Source organism: Homarus americanus, unplaced genomic scaffold (genome assembly GCF_018991925.1).
Source record: "Homarus americanus isolate GMGI-L3 unplaced genomic scaffold, GMGI_Hamer_2.0 scaffold41366, whole genome shotgun sequence".
Lineage (NCBI taxonomy): Eukaryota > Metazoa > Arthropoda > Malacostraca > Decapoda > Nephropidae > Homarus > Homarus americanus.
Window position 1 is genome coordinate 2,423,001 of NW_024723541.1, and position 21,236 is coordinate 2,444,236.

A 21,236-nucleotide genomic window follows, 5' to 3' on the forward strand; every position below is an offset into this window, starting at 1 on the left:
TGTTCATCCAGGCATTTACAAAACAGAATCTTCAGGGGCTCTGCAAGCTCGTTGCACAGCTCCCTTAGCACTCTAGGATGCACCATGTCAGGTCCAGGACTCTTATGGACCTTTAGCCTGGACAGTTTATTTCTAATACCCTCTTCTGTGAACACAATGTGGGTCAGTGCTGTGTCGAACCGTCTGTCCTCAAACGCAGGAAGGTTAGTTGCATCCTCTCTTGTGAACACTGAGGAAAAGAAGCTGTTCAATGCCTCAGCTTTATCCTGGTCAGAATCTGCGTAACTACCATCTTCAAGCCTCAGGTCTGATACTCCTACTCGCGTTTTCAATTTCGACTTTGCATAGCGGTAAAACGCCTTTGGGTTTGACTTGACCTCGCGTGCAACCAGCCTTTGGAACTCCTTTTCAGCCCTCCTACACTCTATCTTTGCTTGGTTTCTGGCTCTTGCATACATCCTCCTGTCTTGCTCATCGTTTGACCCAACCCACGTCTTGAATTTCTGGGTTTTCTTCTTAATTTTATCGACCGCCGCATGGTTCATGTGTAGGGATCCCCTCGTATTCCTAGAAGCACTGGGTTTGGTCTTGGGTATATATTTATCGATCAAATGGGTCATTCTACTAGTTATGATATTCAGCGTAGTGTCTGCGTTCTTGTACCTTAATAAGTCAGGCCAGTTGATACCCCTCATCTCTTCCCTACATTACCCCATGCCTATCTGAGAGCAATTTGCAGTATAGAACTTACCCGTTTTAAGTAAATGCTCAAAGGATTCTAACCATAATTTATTAGGATTATAACGGTAACAGAAAAATCAAACCAGGTTGCAAATTAATATAAAATTTATTTATACAAAACAGTACAGAGAAAGCAAGAAATCACAGTACACGGAATGTCTTATCAGAAGACAGCCTGAAAAACCTGGAGGAAAATCTTTGTGACATAGCTACTAAATTGTCTACTACGAGCCTAAACAAAAAGATGATAATTCATCCATTAGAAGTAAAATTCAGTATACAGTACATACATACCCTATGTATTAGAAACAAATTGCCCTAAAACATTTGTGATTCTAGAAAGAGCTAGCAATATTTTTCAATAAAATAATAATTATGAAAAAGATACAACTACTATCACAATAATAAGGCACGTGATTGTATGATTGTTACAATGCATTTCGAATAGAATATGGTCAGGGCAGGAACACAACCAGCTTCTAATACTTAATAATACAGATCTGGAATTTTCTGGGAGCAGCTACCCCTACCTTAAAATTTCAGGTAAAGTACAATCGAACATGTGCAAGCATTAAAATTCCTGAAACTGCGATTTTGCAACAGCAAGACTTGACGAACAGTGATCCAAGAAACCACAGGGGTACAGCATATGCAATGTTGACTTGGGATACCCAAAACTGACATGAAGAAATGCCAACCAACATCTAAGAAGCTTCTCATACGATACCACCCAAAGCATTCTGGGTATAATAGTGCCCTGCAAATACGAGGCTATTCACAGATAATACTGTGCTTGGGAACTGAAGCACTGACTGTTTTGCTTTGCATTATTGGGTTCCCCAAGGATTATGAGACTATGGTTATCAATATTGTGAGCATTGCATGAGAAGAAACTCATGCAAGGAGACTAGATCCACTTCTTGAAGTCTGACTCCATTACCTTATCTTTCACTCAAGAGAATCATGCAAACCTCTACATCCACATTCTGAAATTACAATCCAGTTCATATCCACAAATTTAAATTTACCTACATCAAAATTCTTCTATGTGCTATTAAGAACGAAGAAGATTTTTTGACCCCAGAATATGCATGAAGATACCACTGTCCATGTATTTACAAAATGACTAAAATAAAGTAATATGAATTGACTAATTCAGACTAATTAGTTGAAAAGCAAATAATTTAAGTTTAATCTCACCATATAATTACCTAAAAATCTTTTTTACATATCAGAAATTACTTGTGCTCACACTTCTGCTGGTCTTTCTACCTATTAATCTAGAATTTCTTGTAGTGGGTCCCCGTCTTACAGGTGGTAAAGAAGAAACACTAACAGGAGTAGGTGCCACTCCAGAAGCTACTGCAACTAGGGTAGAGGTTACATTGCTCGGAGTTAAACTCTGGAGACACTTGGCTGCCTCTTTGAGTTGCCGAGATAATATATCATTTTTTAGTCTTTCCGCATTTAGTTCACGCCGTAGCTGTGCACGGGACATAATTGTTGCTGGGCAGAGTGTGGGATGGTAAACCAACTGTGATGCTGTAGGCCGAACTGTTGGGTCAACTTCCACCATCTGTTTTAGTAAGAGTTGTAGTTCCATGGAATATCCAGGTAGTGGCTGTAACTCCCCATTACGAATTGCATGCCACTCATCTCCATTAAGAGGCAAAGGTTCGCCTCTTATTGCTTCGTAAATTGTGAGTCCAAGAGCAAAAACATCTGCCTTTGGTAACTGAGAGAAGTTTTCTTGCAGGATCTCCCGAGGGAGATACCTGCAGTCACCCTCTTCCACTTGAGGATTAACCATAGATGTAACATGACCAAGATCACCTGAAACAGACAGATCATACTTTGAATGTTTAAGATTACAAATCATCTGAAGAACACGTTATTCATTTCTCACTTTTCTAAATGGTGGAATAAGGGTAAGGAAACAAAATCATTAAAGAATGGAGGAACTCCATGGGTGTGGTGCAAGACAACTGTGAAGAACAACATGAAAGGGTGAACATAAAAAGCAGAGAACCACTCACACACATTCATAACCTCAACTAGTAAACATAATACACCACAATGTTACACAAAACTGTATATCACAGCACCTGCATATGAAACCAAGTTATCAAATTCAACACCATTGGTTACTGCACTACGAACAATCCCAACTCATTTTTACTACTGTTTAAGTCTTATGAAAACTTTCAGATTTTGCTACATCACCTTATTCAATCACTTTGCCTTCTGGTTTAATCAATCTCTTTCCTGCCATTATCGTTATATACTTACTGCACTACCATGTCCTCCAACTCACTCATTAACAGAATATCATCCAAACATAATAAATGAAATATCTCCCACTTCGTTTTATTTTACACAAATAGTCTGTTCTCGCTTTTATTCCAATTTTATCCATCCATGGAAGTTTAGCAAATCTATCTCACACACACACACACACACTTCCTTTCCATTTACGCTCATACATGTACCTTAATGTAAATGACACCGTAAAATGGTTTAAGGGAATGCAAGAATTATATTGTTCTTAACGTGGATGACGTTTAGTATAATATATCGGACATGGAAACAATATCCATAATAAATAAAGTGCAGGGGTAATACAAGTACTTATCAGGTTTGCACTGGTACTGAATACTATACTACAGATTATGGAGTATGTCAGAACAAGGACAGAGATACTAATATAAATATATATACTATATTTGTAGATGGCAAACTAAAGAGATGAAAATCAGTACTGGAAGAGAAGGGAGTCGAAACGAATGTTAAGTGCGAGTAGAGAACTTAAAGGAAGCGAGGCATCTCGTGTATGTATTGGCAAATGGACAATTTTATTTAAGCAGCCATCTAAATATTTGAAGTGAAATTTGACCAATAGCATGATGTGATTTAGAGCAACAAATAGGCAGGAAACTTATAGTTATACTGTTTGGAAATAAATGGAGGGGGAAGTTAACTTACCAATTTTATAAGTAACTTCTTCCTCTTCTTCTACATGTTCCTCTTCAAACCCATCATCAGCAGACTCTTCACCCTGCAAGTTTACTTTTTGTTCCCGCGAGACAAAAATGTTGGCAGGCTTAATGTCCATATGCACTAACTGAAGAGAATGTATATACCTGCAGGTGAAAAAAAAATAGTTAATGTTTTTCATCAGAAGCAAATATTATACAATAAAATAATGGTTTAAGATCAAACAAATGCTACATTGATACAGCAATAGTCACCAATAATATTACTGTATAACGTACAAGTATTATACTTACTTTAGACCTTTGGCCACATGTAGCAGTACTTGCTTTAGGACATGCTCACCGATTTTTCTACCCATTTTATTCTTTTCTATTAAGTCTGCCAGGGAGCCACCATTACAATATTCATTTTGGATTAACATGTGATCATTCTCCGCCCAAGCTGAGTAGTATCGAACAACATGGGGATGCTTTCCCAAGACAGCATGTGCATAAACTTCATTTAATGCTATTCTCCTGCAAGAAAAAAATTGAAAACGTTAATACTTCAGCAAGTATAGTAAATATGTATAACTAAATCAGCAAAACATTACACAAAGGCAACCTGACAAGGATGAAGGAAAATGTAACCCGTAAATAGGATTTTTGTGCAAGTCCTTTACAGTCTAGTCTAAAAGAATGCAAATCCAATACAGTATTAATAGAGAAGGGACATGGGTATCAACTAACTATAATTATAGTACAAATTAAATTAACCAAGAATGAAAGCAGTCGTGTACTGTATAAATGGATTAGTTGCAATATAGTTAAATTATGACACCACACTGAAATAATCGACCAAATTTTTATTTTACATACTGTATAGGGGATTACACATGCTTTCCAAAAGGTTTAACCAGATATTTTTTAAATAATTAATCTTAGGTAAAAGTTCACTACTTACTCATTTACTGATCCAGCAACAGGTTTAAGAGATTTCTTAATGGCATAAACACACCCATCTAACCGATGTCGACATTTGTAAACTCCTCCAAACTCTCCTTGCCCTATTTGTTCCATTTCAAGGAATTCATGTTTATATCTGGAAACATTGGCCTCGTGTATTGCTAACCTCTTGGTTGGTCGCCCAGCCTCATCTTCACACTCATCACAAGAGTCATTACAACAACAATCTTCTAGACTTAGATCCATGCTCTCAGTCGTTATGGTTTCACTGTTAAAAGAAAGAAATCATATGAATGTTTTGGAAACATATGGGACCCCCCATCGTAACTCCAACCACAAAACAATTGCATTATAGTTTGGCTGTTTCAGCTAAATATGGTATTTACTATCTAGAACAAAATATAAAACAAAGAAAACAAAACTTTGATGATTGTTACAGTTTAAGAATTTCTGGGATGCCACATTAACAATAGCTTGTATTTAAGTAATTTTCGAGTGCTTAGTGCAAATCCAACATTGGAGAAAAAATAATAACTTCCCAAACTGCAAGTAGCCCATGGTTTCAGTTTACTTGAATACGCCTGCTAACCCTATCCACTGAAACTTATGATTCAAAGACAATCCCAAAGAAAACTTATTAAATTATTGTAATATAATATAATACATTACAATATTGTACAGTATTATTAAAACTTTCAAATTAGGCCCATCAGTATTTTGTAATGAACCTTACAAGCACCAAACATACCCACTGAAATTTAGAATTTTTGCTAATAAAGTTCTTTAACCTTTAATTATGAAAAACTGGAGTTGATAGATTTATCGTCCAAAAAGAAATTTCGTAAAAAAATTATTTTGGCTTTTAAAATGAGTGCCTGATACAAAAACCACTAACGCATCGATGTTAGAAAAACTTTATACAATATATTTAATGTCCATTATCAAATAGTCTACAGCAGTATTGTGGTTCCTTTGTCTTGGCAGTACCAGCTGCAGTATCATTTATTTCAAAATGGGAAAAATCAATCAACCCAACCCCAATTAAGTTTGTTGTTTCCTTTTACAAACTTTAAAAGGGGGGAGGGGAGGAATGCGAAGTTTAAAGCATATGATGGGTTAAAACTGACAAGTTACTTTACATAGGATATATAATTATCTCCTTTCAACACCCGATTTACCATATTAAATTTTGTTATTGGCCTAGTGCTGGGTAGTTAGGGGAAAAAAGTTAGCATGAATTTATATTATATTATATAATATATCCTTAAGCGGTTTCTGTATTTATATAATTCATAATACTGTATAATTTTTGCCAACTGTAATAAACACTAACTGAGCAAGCATAAATTTGTGCATGCAAACATTTGGTAAAGCTCTAAAAAGGGTCGAGTGACTAACTGTCCTACCTAATATCGCGTAAGAGACTGCAATATTATTAACGGATTCAAGTTAATCCAACAGGTCTACGAAACTGTTTAACTTTAAACGAACCCAAACGAAATTAATATTCAAAACGGTTAGACAGTATAATGAAAACATCAAAGATGTACCCAGTCAAAATCTGTATTACGAAGCCATACTCATCTACCCAAGAAGCCATTAAAGACTCACAAGCCTATAAAGCCCAGGGTCAGTTTACGCGTGTTAAACCCCTACCGGTCAAAATCTGCCGCGCGTAGCAACAGCCACTGCCACCAGCCTCGCCCACATAACATTTAATTGACATTATGACTAAACCATAACATTGGCGTTAAATCAAACTGACGGAATCTTCATTAATATTTGGTCTCACTGGATATGGAAAAGGGTATTATAAGGTTAAAAGGGAGGTAGTAATAAACAAACAATACGTTGGGCGGTGTGGCAGCGCGGGGCTGGGTGGTGGTGGTGGTGAGGGAACTCGTCACCTTACCACACCACCGACCAAAATTTCGGGAGTCAATGATCACATTATAACCTGGACTGCAGATGAATAAAACTGTGAAAGTCAATATGGGGAGGAGAGAAATATTCTTTAATTACTGTATTTCATTTACTATATTTTTTTTACAATATTGTCACTCAAAATTGAATACCTATTTCTTATATTGCACGTGAAAAGCTATAACCTTAACACAAAAATAAAATGCTTACCCAGTTGAAGAGGCGAGTTCCCTTCTTGATCTTGTTCGCTTCCTTGAGGATAACAACATCCCTGTTGGTGTAAACGGATTGATATTTGCAACTTCTTTGGTTACACATTTTCCTTGATCTTTCGGTTGTGCTGAAGAAGTAGGTGGTGTGACCGGTGTCGTGGTCACCTGGGTGGACGCAGGCACCACAGACCTCTGTCGTAGAGTAGAGAATAGTCTTGATCGCGAGGTGGGTTTGTTTGCAGATTCTGTCGTGCTTTTCTGGAGGAGTGTTTTAGGCGTCGCTGGAGAATCAAAAAGACGTAGAGCTCTGATTTTCTTATATGGCGGAGAATCTATAGCAACTTTTGGCGAAGTATTAGATTCTTGTCTCATAACGGGTCTTGAGCCTTTCCTGGGGCTGAAGAGACGGGCTGGGGATGGACTGGGCGGTGCCATGGTAGTCAAATCGTCCCCAGAGAGATCGCCGCCATCGTCAACATCACAGCCAGAACTCAGCGTGCGAAACGATGTGTTCACTTCTTCGTCATCACAGCTGTCAAAGTCTAACTTCATCGCCACGTCCATGTTTACCACTTCACACTAAAATTGCCCCAAGATGAAACATGCCACAAAAGCACCATATAGTCAAACGCCAACGAAGTCTGTCACGAAACTGAGTAGTGGTTCTGCCTCCACGGCTTCATCATCTCAACTTAAAATGGAAGCGCCTAACGCGCAGCATTATGGGAGTCGCGCCTCCACCAATCACAAGCGACGAGTAGTACTATGGCCAATCAGCGCGTAGCGTGCTGTCGTGACGTCATATGCGCACGCCTCGAGACTCCCGACAGTCCCGCCAAATCCCAGCTGATCCCGATCACGTGATTATGTCTCATGTTCCCAGAGTTTAATTTTATTAATTTATTTCACCTTCCTATATAAAAGACGTTAATATATAATATAATAATAAAGTTTGTTCATTAGTTACAGATTAATTCATGTAGTTTTTGCAAGATTAAAACAAGGAAAGAATTTAAAATCATTCAAAGAGACACATGGCAAAGTATTTGTTTTGAACCATACCTTCCCACCAGCTTGTGTACAGCGTAATTCATTTCAACGATCTCACGATAGTACAGTATCACTACTCATTTACAACCATACGAGTATGTGCAGAACACAGGAAGACTTGTGAATGATTAGGTTGAAACACGTTGTGTCACAGATCTGAATAAAAATTCGTTATTTAACTTATCTTACACAATTATCCGTTACAACTAACCATCACGGGATACTAAATTTACGTGATCAGCAGAGATGCAGCATCAAACATGCCCGCACATTTGCATAGCGCCGCCCACTGCCACTGGAAGTAGTTTCATAGTTTTATTTCAAGATCTTAACATATTGCACAAAATATATGCTAGCTAACCGTGGAATTGGGGAAAATGTATGTGAATAATAATTCATATTTGGGATACGTATTATGGATACAGAAATCATTTTGTTATTATGAAAATGAGTATTCGGTAACTTTTCATTCACGACAGGAAAAGTTTTTGTACCTGTAGAAAGGTTCATTTCACATGGTTTGCGTAGTGTCAATACTATCAATATTTCCGTTGGTATAGTCAAATGGAAATGTTACCTTAGGCATACATACTTTGCCCTCTTATACCGTACAATATTTGTATATGTTGCTTCAAGATTGTGTAGGCGTTTTGTTAACGCTAATAAAGCTGGCAAACTTATACTCTCGCGAGAAAGAGTTGAGAAAGCGTACACGACAAATACGCTCCGCTAATAATTCTGGACACATCCGTTAGGGAGATCTGACCTGTTGCATCATGTTATATTGCTACATACGACCACAGCTCACACTCCAACACCTACTAAGTTATTCTCCTTCTCTTAATTTCAGTAATTTCGAAATTGATAAAAGAGGACTGTATAAGATAAGAATTATTTAATTTTAACAAATTTGTACAATAAGTGTAGTTGGAATTAAAGGACACGGGTAGGTGGAACTACCCAGCGTACCTACCTGTTGAGGAGCTGTGACGTCATGGGAGTGGCATGCACCCGTTGAACCCAGTCCGTCACATAGCCGGCGTCCTACACCGCACTGAGTCACGGAAAGTGATGTTTGCATTGCCCAGATGCCCTAAAGAATTTTCCTAACTAGACGCCCGTGTATACATCCGCCTAACTACCAGAGCGTGATGTATCCCCGAAAACTCTTCCTTTATTAAATACCATGGACGATGTCATCAGTCCAAAAGGCATTGTTTAACTACCACACCCTTGCACCAGGTACTCGAGTTCAATAAAAAAAAATAAGACAACAGACATGATGGACCACCAGAAAATTGGGCACCCCGGCTTATTTCACCTAAGGCTTAAACACCCTGCGCTAATATAACCTAGCCTACTCCCCCAGGCAGCGATAGGATGTTTAATCAGCAGGTGAAATAAACTGGGAGGGCTAATCTAAAGGTGATCCACAGTGTTGAACGCGAGGGCGAATTTATATTCATAATAGCCAGCGAACTGTTTGCTATATAATGACAAAACACGAATGAAGGAATTGCAGCAGGCCTATTGGCCCATATTAGGCAGTCTTGTTTAAGGCACTCTTAAAAAATGGCACCGGAATGACACAGGAATTAAAGGCGCAACTGTTAAACTTGGAAAAATATTATTTTGTACCCTTTGCTATATCACCTTTATTTAATTCCGATTTCCATTTATACAATTGAGTCATATTTTCTCTCGCTCTACGTCTCTTAAAGGAATGTAAATTAAATTCTCTTAACTTGTTTCTACACTCAAGGTTTCTGGGTTTAGCTTTGTGATCCTACACTGATGGCAATGTTGACAATAATAATAATAATAATAACAGTAAAATAATAATAATAATAATAATAATAATAATAATAATAATAGTTGAGCCTCAGTGTTGCTCGGCGTTCGTCAGGGTGTCTGCCGCTGTCTCATGCTACATGTCCTTGACTTTATTTCCGTGACTCATCCTACACACCCATGACTACATCTACCTACCTATGATTTCTTCCACCTGTCTATGATTCACCCTAGCCGTCTATGACTCACCCTACTTACACGATTAATCCTACCTGTTCATAATTTACTCTACCTGCTAATAATAATACTACTTACACTGACCCTCCCCCTGCGCGACTCATCCTAGCTATCTATGACTCACACCTCAGCCGAGTCAATGTGCCCCAAGTTGACAGCTGCTCTGCGTCTTCTAGTAATGGGTCTACACAAGAAAAGGTTCGTAGACTAAGTTTAAATTATTTCGAACTAATTCACTTAAATGTATGGCAAATACACTCGCGGCTAAAATAAAGTCGAAGGAACTGTAGACGGAGACTCGACCTATATCGTAAGACGTCGAAATTGTTCTGATTTCTGAGGGTTCGTAAGTCAAGTCTTACATTCTACATAGTGTATGGATATGAACACAGCATGTAGGCGAATAAGCAACAATATGAATTCAGAGGAAAGAATTCAGAGGAGAATGACAAGACTAATCCCGGGCATTAGGAACCTTGAGTATAGAGACAGGTTAAAGCATCTTAAATTGCACTCCCTCGAGAGACGTAGAGCGAGGGGCGACCTGATAGAGGTGTATAAATGGAAGTCAGGGCTAAACAAAGGGGACATTGCAAAGGTACTCAAACTATCCAACCAGGAGCGAACTCGTAATAATGGTTTTAAGTTAGACAAATTTAGATTTAGGCGCGAAATAGGTAAACACTGGTTTGGAAACAGAGTAGTGGATGAATGGAACAAGTTACCAAATATCATCATTAACTCGAATACGCTGAATAGCTTCAAACATAGGTTGGTTGCTTATATGAGCAATAGGGGTTGGGTGTAAACGGGACTGCCCAGTATGGGCCAATAGGCCAGCTGCAGTTTCCTCCATTCTTATGTTCTTACTACTACTAATGATAATATACATTTCAATTGTCAGTCTTTTTCTCGCAAGGCTAAAAATTATATCTCAATACAAGACAAAGTATGAATTACCTACTACTCCCCGTCAACTATTCCTCCTAAATGCTGTAACCGATGTATTCAACTCTAATGTGCCTCTTCCATCTGGTTGACCCACTAGACCCCATCACCCCATCTTCATAAGACCCACTAGACCCCCATAATCCACTCTACACCGTACATGCGTGAACTCTCTGCTTCTTAGTATTTGGACCCTCCTCGTCTCCTCTTTCTTACCGCCCACTTTTGAATTAAACACAGCTTATTCTTTCGTTCTCCGTTCTCTAAATATGTCTTTACAACCTTAGAAAACCCTGATTGGCATCATATGAAGATTAGCACCCCCCAGCTTATTTCACCCGATGGTAAATACCCTGGGAGTTAGGTTAGCTTAATTTAAGTTAGGTTAGGGTGTTTAATCATCATGTGAAATTAGCAGGAGTGTTAAATCTTAATATGATCCAGCAAATAATGTTTCGTTATATATTCTGAGTGATGCAAAAAATAAAAAATAAATAAAAAACTTAAGTTTTATTATAAAACTCGAAGATAATATATTCTTTCCTAATAAGGTCCGCAGAAGAAACAAAACAGGAACTGATGATTTATGGTGAAATAATTTTTACAATTATAAAAAAAAAGAGAATTAATGTTAAAACAGGAACTTGGTAAAAATATAAACAAAACGGATATGACAACAATAAGTGGTGTATAAAATATCGGTGGGAGACAAACAAGTTGAACGTTCCAAGAAGTGATTCGGTTTATACTGGCCGCTGACATATGGCTGTTCAAGGTCGCTTTCACAATGGCTCACTATCCCTTTTGTGGCACATTGCTGGCAACCGTGCGTGTGTAGGCATACATGTATGTGTATGTGCTCAGGTGTGTGGACATATGTGTACGTGTAGGTGTAATTATGGGTTGATTTGTGTGTACTGTATATGTTTAAATAAGGTGTACTGTAACTGTGTGAATGTGTCTGTGTCTGTGCCAACGGTTAGACATCTGGGCTCCCGCACGTCAAGGTCAGCTGGCAACAGTCCCCGTCTGGTCTTCCGGATTCACGTGACTTGTTTTTTACATAACCATATCTAACTTCCTGTCGGACGCTCGAATTAAAAAAATATCGTGTGGGGGTATTTTCGTGTTCACGCCGAATTAACATAAACGAAAGGTAAATATATATTAGGATAACTTTGCGGGAACCTACCACTGAGTTTTAATTAAGGCTACATAACTCCTAGGTGATATAGCAGTTAGAATGAAGGTTAACTGTAACACTAACCACGGGCGGTTAATTTCCGCTGGGTTTATGATGCCTCCGGATGCTGTGTCCTTTTCTCACACCACTGAATGTATGAAACAGTCACGTTATATCCATAAACTATGTATGTGATAAAAATAAATAAACAGGGTACAGTAGAGCGCCCGCACACCATGAGTCAGTCACAACAGGATGAGTCACAACAACGGGTTTACTCGGTTTAGCTCCAAGATAGTCACATGATAGAGGCCGGTCCTGTGTCTTCCGAATAACAGCTTTTGTACACCTCCAAATGAACCTCTGTTGGGTTGTAAATGACGAAAGGATTTAAGAAATGTCTGACCTGTTCGCTATAATTCCCTTCATTTTTATGTATCTTATGTGAACACAAACGTTGCTCTGTGAATTTCAAAAGAGCAAAAAAAAAAACTAACTGAGGATTCAACGAAGTAGACAGCAATAGCCAGGACCCGCCATTGAGTCAAGTGGCGCCATAGTGAGTCTACTTGAAGTGGTGAATGAAAAGGAAGTATTTCGTTGGACGTTAAGCTTACATCTTTTTCGCCGTCCTCTACCTTATTGTATTGAAGATTGTGTACAATCTTTTTCTTGTTAACTGCCTTAAAATATTTGCTTATTAAGAATAATAGGTATAGTAGATATATAAGATCTTGTTTAAAACGTTGAAGACAAGCATAACGAAAACCAGTAGGGCCATGCGAGGCAGCTCCTTTACACCTAACCATTACCACTTATATGTTTGTCCAACCTTGATGATGGTGTTTGGTAACTTGTTCTACGCACCCACAACTTATTTCAATGCTTATCTAATTCGACTCTAAAACTAAATTTCTCAATTTACATGTATTGACGCGTGTTGCGTCCGGCATTGGCAAATCGTGAAAACTTTACACCATCCAACAAAATTTAAAGTCTTAGCACTGTTTAAATCCTAACCTGACAGTGACCAAACATAACCTGACCGTTACTTAAACGACCCCGAACCCCGTTACAGGTCACAAACTATATTCCCAGGTGTACTGTACCTACCATTGTTGGTTTGGGAGTTGCCCCCACCACCAACTTCATCAATCCTCTCTTATGAATCGATACATAAATCAATTAACTTGTACATCTAAAAATAAATATATAATACAGTTTATATTTAAGATTAAAAACCAAACACCTGTATTATTTAAATACTTCCCTGCAGCTGCTGAATGACACAAAGCCGATAATTACACAGTTTTAAATCCTTATGTCAGGTAGTGTAAATTAGTTTGTGCCACACCTACTGCTTACCCAAAGGTGACCTGACCTGGCCTCCCCTCGCGGCTCCAGCTGCTCTTTCAACACCCTTTTCAGTTAACCTTTCACACCTTCATCCAAGTACCTCGTCCTTATGTTAATTCAAATTACCACCAGACACCACCACATACAGAATCCTGATCGATGTCATCCATATAATCGTCGAGATAAACGGTAAAACTTGGTGAGATGTCCTTGTGTGACCTGACGTGACCCTCCGGGGTTAGAGTTTGGTCCAGGTCACCAGATAATAATTCCCTTGGGTAATATAATTAAATTTGCACCAGACCTTGAAAGAGTAAATGTTGTTTTAGACGTTTAGTATTTCTCATACTGCTTCACTAATGAATAGGGTGTGTACACATACATAAGATAAGTTTGTGTATTGTGACTGACGATATGGGTCATTTAACGTTATTTCTGGAGTCTCTAGTCTTAACTAGATAAGAACATAAGAAAATAAGGAGTGTGCAATAGGCCGGTTGGCCTGTGCATGGCAGCTCCTGTCGAGAGTTACTACCACTCTCTATCATCCATGAATCTATCTAGCCTCCTTTGAAACTTTCCAGAGTTCCAGCACTTACTACAAAGTTGCTAAGCTTGTTCCACTCGTCCACCACCCTATTTGTGAACCAGTTTCTTCCTATCTCCCTCTTAAACCTAAACTTATCCAACTTGAATCCGTTGCTCCGAGTCCTATCCTGCTCGGATATTATAAGAACTTTATCTATATCCCCTTTATTGATTCCTTTCACCCACTTAAATACTTCTATCATATCTCCCCGCACTCTTCGTCTTTCTAGGGAATGCAAGTTAAGTTTCTTTAACCTATTCTGATATGGAAGGTTTCTAAATCCCGGAATCATTTTCGTCATTCTTCGCTGCACCGACTCTGGTGAATTGATATCCATTATTAATTTGACCGTATCCAATTTAATTAACAAAATATAAATAATATACACATGAAGAGTAATGATTGAATTTAAGTGGGTGAAAGGAATCAATAAAGGAGATATACAGTAGATAAAGTTCTTATAATATCCAAGCAGGATAGGACTTGTAGCAACGGATTTAAGTTGGATAAGTTTAGGTTTAGGAGGGAGATAGGAAGAAACTGGTTCACAAATAGGGTGGTGGACGAGTGGAACAAGCTAAGCAACTTTGTAGTAAGTGCTGGAACGCTGGAAAGTTTTAAAAGGAGGCTGGATAAATTCATGGATGATAGAGTGGTAGTAACTCTCGACAGGAGCTGCCATGCACAGGCCAACCGGCCTTATTTTCTTATGTTCTTATGTACAGTACTAAAGCTTAAGCTCACCTTATATTATACAGTATATAAACGCACCTTATATTGTACAGTACATAAGCGCATTGTCAACAAATTTCAACTACAGTACCACCAACATAAATTCCGAGTCACGCAACGGTGTCACCTTCGCTTACAGGAGCTGCCATGCACAGTCCAACCGGCCTATTGCAGACTTCTTATTTTCTTAGGTTCTGATGTACAGCTCCTCCGTGTCACGTTACAGGTGATGTGTGGACGGGTCAGGTGATGCTACCGAAGTGGCAATGCCCTCCTCACTGCCCTTCCATGTCCCCTTTCCCTCCCTCCCTCCTTTCCTCCCTTCTCAACCCTCCTATCTCACCCCTCCCTTACCTCACCCCTCCCTTGCCTCAACTCTCCCTTACCATACCTTCCCTTCGTTTTTCAGTGTTTTTAAAAGCCGTTTGTTGTAAAGATTACGATTTACTGTATTTTCCACGTGTTATTTTAAAATATAATTTGCTAACCTAACACTTTATCTTTTATAATACCATGGAAACATTACATCAACAACAACAGTTTAGGCAGGAAAAAGCAACTGTTGTCAAAGTCGACATTCCATCCACCACAGGCATTTAAACCTCCCCTATGACTCTGCCGTCTTCGTTCTCAGTAAACACCATTTTTGCCGATCCATTTAAACAGAATCAATTAATTTCGCAGAAGGTCACGGGGCGGTAATGGGAGGTAGTTCTGGTCCATGTCCTTCGTCCAGGTACAAATTACCTGCCAAAGTACGAATTGTCATTTATTCTCGTCAATTTGGAAACGTTATGGGAGCGAGGACCAACTTTTTCAAAATTATAAGTGTGCGAGTCAAATTTCCCTCAAAAGTATCGATTGATTTTGATTTTTTAATTTACAAACAATATTATGCAACAGGTACAGTTATACAACGCGCAAGATTTAAAATTCATAAATGCATTTAAAATTGGACATCAACTCAAAATATTTCACGGTATTAAGTAAAAACAAAATAGAAATTAACCGCCAAAACAGAAATTGCCTCAAGGTTAAAATTGGCCACCAAGGTTGTCACAAACTGCCACCCAAAATACAAATTGGCGACCAAAAGACCGCCCAATGATGGTAGTCACCCTCAACGGTCGCCGACCCTACGTTGCCACCCTATTAATTTCATCTCCTTATTGTCTCATAGTAAAAGAGAAAGTTGGTAGAATGTGGACTGACGGAGATAAATGATGTGTGAGAATGTGTAAAGGTGAGAGTGACGTTGGGGCGGGAGAGTGGAATGTGAGGTGGAATGCAGGGTTGAATGTGGAGTAAAATGTGACGCAGAATGTTGAATAGAATGTGACGCAGAATGTTAGGTAGAATGTTGAGTTTCCACGGTTGAGACAAACTCCTTTCTCTCCGTTTACGTTTCTTTTCTTTTCCTCTCTTCTTTTTGTTGTTTTGCCTCTCTTCCTTTCTCTTTCATTCGTTCTTTCCCCTCTTACATTCGTTTCCCCTTTCCTCCCACCTTTCTTGTCTATCCCCCCATCTCCCCTTTCCTTTTGTTTTCTTCTCCATTTCTCCCTTAAACAATAGGACTAATTTTAAACAAATAGCCAATTGTTTAGCTGTGTCGTGTTGGGGTAATGGCGGTGGTTGCGTCATCATCATTGACTGTTTACAGGGGCAGGGTCAGGTAGTTTGTGGCCAGGTAGTTTGGTGGAACAAGAACTTAATGACAACACAGCAACACTAATAATAAAACAACAACAATACTACTACATCAACCACAACTACTACAACAACCACCACTACTACACTACAACTACTACTACTACTACTACTACTACTACTACTACAACAACTACCACTAATTGTACCACTACTATTAAAAATATTACCATTAAACCTATTCACAGACAGAAACCATTTAAAAGAATGATATTTTAAACCGTTGTTGGTTATTTATGATGTAGGGAAAAATCTATGTGGTTAGGAAAATTCAAATATAACAAATCAGCCTTTTAAAAGAATATGAATAATCACGAGGGAAATGGTTTACCTTGGTCAATATTACGCGTGAATACCCTCGAATGGAGCCAAAAGACAACACTTTACACAGGGAGGGAGGAGCAGAGGGTAATCGGTATGGCAGCCAACAACAATACACCACAACAAAGCAGTTTTTATCCCAGGATGAACAAGAGATATACATAAACGTAGACTGAAAATTACTATTAAGAATGACCATAAACTGATGTCCTTAATTCACGCCCAGGCTCTACGCTAAATAGAGAATAGGGCTGACACAATGGCGACAAACACAGCGCTGAATTAGGGACCAGTCTAATGTAAATAATATGAACTGGGAATTAATATGTAGAATTGTGAGTCAATCTGTATGGTGAAGATTCACTTTGAGGATATAAGCTTATAAATATACAGTACTTCTTTCTACCTCTTGTCTCAGCGCCTCCCTGTCACTTTCCACACCAGTATTAAGAACATAAGAATGGAGGAAACTGCAGCGGGCCTTTTGGCCCATACTGGGCAGTCCCATTTACACCCAACCCCTATTGCTCATATAAGCATCCAACCTATGTTTGAAGCTATCCAGCTATCCAGCGTATTCGCCCCTTTCATACCTTCCCCCCCTTCTTAGAGGCTTCTGTAACCCTGATACATCCAAAATTACAATGAAAAGGAAAGAAATGTAATAAAAAGATAAATAATTATTGAAACTAGGTATAAAATACGCTAGTACTACAATTTGAATCGTCACTAGGCAAAATTAGGAAAAAAAACTGGTATTGTTTTCTGAAGAGTCAATAAAACATTCGTACACGAAAATATAAATATCAAAATATTATAAAATTAACAAAGTAGCACTGTAGATTCGAGCCCATAGTTCTATTCTTATGATATTACTCTGATTTCTTACATTTAAAAACATTCGTAAACATGAATGACATATAAAGGAAAGATAAAGAGTAAAATAAAACAAATTCCACATAGCTGAATAACTAACGTAGTCGTCGAGTTGTACACGGGTAAAATTCTTGTCTATAATATGAAAAAAAAATCGCTCCGTTAGCCAGGCGGCGGCTGGTGGATGCCCCGACCTGGACCAACAATATGCTAATCTGAATAATGTAAATTGTGTGTATGGTGGCGGCTTTATCAGGCAACGAGGCGTGGGACACCTACCATGACAGCAGGTAGGGTGTGTTACCACGACGCCCAACCCCGTGTTGTGTCCCTACCTCACAACACAAGAACAATAAACCATAGGAAGCTTGGGACACGAACAAAGCTGCCCGTCACTCGTCAACTCTTATGTTGTGATGAAGCTTTCTACTACATCAACCTTCAATAATAAAGACCATAAACAATAGGTACAACACTATAATTGTATATCGAGTATGGCCAACAGCCTTTAACTCCATTATAACCCAAACTTTCTAAACAAAAACTGTATCTAATTGGATCCAAACAGAATGGAACCTGTACTGCCAGTGATCCTCTTTGTTGTGACTTTAACCTATTTACACAAAACTCTTAGATCGTAGTTGATTCTAATGGCCAAAAACTATAAAGACAAAAAATTAAGTACACGAGAACTTCAAAATACAAGGATCTTTAAAATACGAGAATCTACAAATGCAAGAACCTCGGGGCACTAAACAACACTCCACAAAAAGAAAAATCACATTTCATAAGAACATAAAAATAACAATAATAACAGTAACTTAAAAAAAGTATGAAGCTCTTTTATTATGGACTTTTGTTAAAACCTTCATAAAACCGGAACCCCAGAACACAACAGATTTTGAACACAGGCTTTTAAACTTAGAAATTCGAAAACACAGAAACCTTCACAACACACAGGTTAAAAAACAAACAAAAATCTTCAAAGTAAAACCTAATAACATAATCCTATTCAGTATTAAGTGTAATACCTATGTAGAGAGTTTGATCAGGTGCAGGGCCACGAAACAGCCGACTCCGTACCCTAGGGGAAGGTAGGGGTGGTGACGTCAGGTGGTGGGTATGGCCACACCTGTCTAATAATTACCTGTGGACTGTGGTACACAGTAGCGGCAGAGGCACGCTACCAGCCGTCATTATGACCAGTCTGTCTTATCACTGCAACCACAATTTATATTCAGAAAGTTTAATCCGGGATATCTATCAAAAGTAGTACACATTTAGGTACATACATATACAGTCAGGAAGTTCAAACAGGAATATCAGTACAAGTTGAGATAGAGATACCATACTGTATACAGGTATAAAAGACCATTAACCTGCGTTGGATAAATATGTACCTAAAGTCAAGGAGCCTCTGTGTGTCTAAACCTATTAAGTCTAGTCATTCATATAGTATCTAAATACAAATATTGCATTTCAGAATTCATCCATTATGACAGATAGTGTAAGCGTCATTGAATTCGGTGCCGTCATAATAATTAATATGAAATTACATCACCTTCCATTGTGGAAGGATATGGCAGTAGCCGAAGGTAGTCCCTTCTTTACACCTTTTTGGCGAATATATAAACGGCATTTATCAAGTTACAAACATAAACAGAGACGCTCACACAGAATGCACAAAGGTGGACTGCCTCTAATATGTTACTGTAATTGGGGTTTAGATACAGTCATTATCCTAAGCTGTTGATGATTTCTAATCCTGAATGATCAATTATTGTACTTATTACCTTAATTATAACATAAATCTTAGTGCCTCTAAATCCCATTAAGTACACGAGACTGTGTAGGCCTAAGCCATGAATTTAAGCCCCTAATCAGATTCTTCAACATGTATGTAAACTAACTTACCGGTAAAACTCCGTGACGACGATTAAAGCCAGAGGGTCAACCCTCCCGCCGCCACGCTCCATATAACCCATAACCAACTTCTGGACCCAAACATACCTGCCTTTCTCTGAAAAAAAAAGTACCACACAAGATTAATTCTTCTTCCTGGACACGGGTTTCACTTGTCATATTTCCCCGTCAGGCGTCGCACAGTCCCCTGACAGCGTGGCAAAAAAGGTGACGTTGGGAGCGAGGAGAGAATGAATGGTTGTGGTTGTGTCGTGATTGTGGACAAGAACCCTAGCACCACTCTGAGTCCCTGGCCGTGGCTAACCTGCACTTGTCAACATTGTTATCAGTGATCCTATCTTCAGCTGCCCCAATCCAACATCCTCATTCATATGTCCTTTATTCAAATTATCTCCATGTTTATTGCTAAATGAAATTTGTCTTTGATACTGTAGCTGTTTCATAAAAAAACAACTTACTAATACTGTATATCTTTAGCATAAAAATATCTTGCTTTTTCTCTCCTTCGCTCCCACATGCAGTGATTGGATTATAAAAAATAGAAACCCTAAGAAAAAGTGAAATTGACCAAGAGAAATATACAAGAAAAGTATAGATTACAGGTAACACGACAAGGATGAATCAACAAGTAGAAATTCACCATACATACCCTACCGGAGACTATAAACAGGAAACACTGAGAGTAGTGGCATAAGATAGTGAGCATAAAACTCTGTCAAAAAATATTGGGTTAAAGTGAAGTGATACACGTACTGTGATATATATATAGGAATATAAATGAGTCAGTAAAGGTAGTAATAACAAATTATGGAGTCAGGATAAGAGAAAGCACGAGTTCATCTGAAGACATTATCTCCCTCTCCGACTGTGTTAATATATTCAGGCGAGCAATGTTAAAAAAAAGACAGTAATGAATATGGAATTACCACGAATAAGTCATCTTTTTCTTTTTATTCCTTCTTTAATAAATCGTTTGTTGTGAGATCGATTGCTAGGGTCTTCTTTGGCCAGGAATAATAGTAGTAATTAGAATTAACGGTCATAAAAAAGACAATTACATAAATAAAACCTTAAACACCTGAAACATCTTAATGGAGTAAAATGAATAATTTATAATAGTACCAGAAGTCGACAGTAGGAGCGCCGCCAGCTACGGGAAACAGGGAGAGTAGAAGCAGTGTACTGTAGGCCTACTGAGTACCTCCAACCCGCTTAATGGTGGTATCAGTTGTTGTAGATGGGGCAGTCTTACCCCTTTATGGACGTAAGTGATGGTGGGTCAACAATTACTACCTGAGGGCAAGGGTTGAGAGACAAGCATTCATTTCTTTTCATCTTTAAACCAAGACTCGAAATACCGTTTGCCTGTAGACAACGGGCGTGAACGATAACTAGCGAAGTTAGTCGCGATGTCTCATGTTAGTCTAAAATAGCAATATTCTCTATAACTATCGTTACAATCACAAAAATATATGTTTATCAAAGTCTTATTTAGTTTTTTTCTTTTCGCATCATGGTATTGTTGTATTTTTATGCTTTATCCCGGAGAAATACGAATTTTGTTGAAAAGTTTGAAAGATGGTGAATTGGCTGGGCTAGTGCCTTGGGGCAAACCCACTGCCTACTACAATAATAAGGCGAGGTCCAGGCAAATAAGGTTACCCTGTCACAGCCATCCACAAACTCCAAATGCATTATTTTTTGGTTCT

The 21,236-nt window shown here is 38.5% G+C and overlaps 1 protein-coding gene across 1 annotated transcript; it reads right to left on the reverse strand.

Moving 5' to 3' along the window:
* Nucleotides 1-828: 828 nt before the first annotated feature.
* LOC121863512 (wee1-like protein kinase 2) lies at nt 829-7,520 on the reverse strand. The gene is given in 6 exon segments (XM_042362191.1): nt 829-2,005; nt 2,008-2,574; nt 3,724-3,881; nt 4,029-4,250; nt 4,678-4,947; nt 6,813-7,520. Coding segments are annotated over 6 exon segments (1,809 nt in total). The 5' UTR covers nt 7,379-7,520; the 3' UTR covers nt 829-1,979.
* Between the last annotated feature and the right edge of the window lie 13,716 nt (nt 7,521-21,236).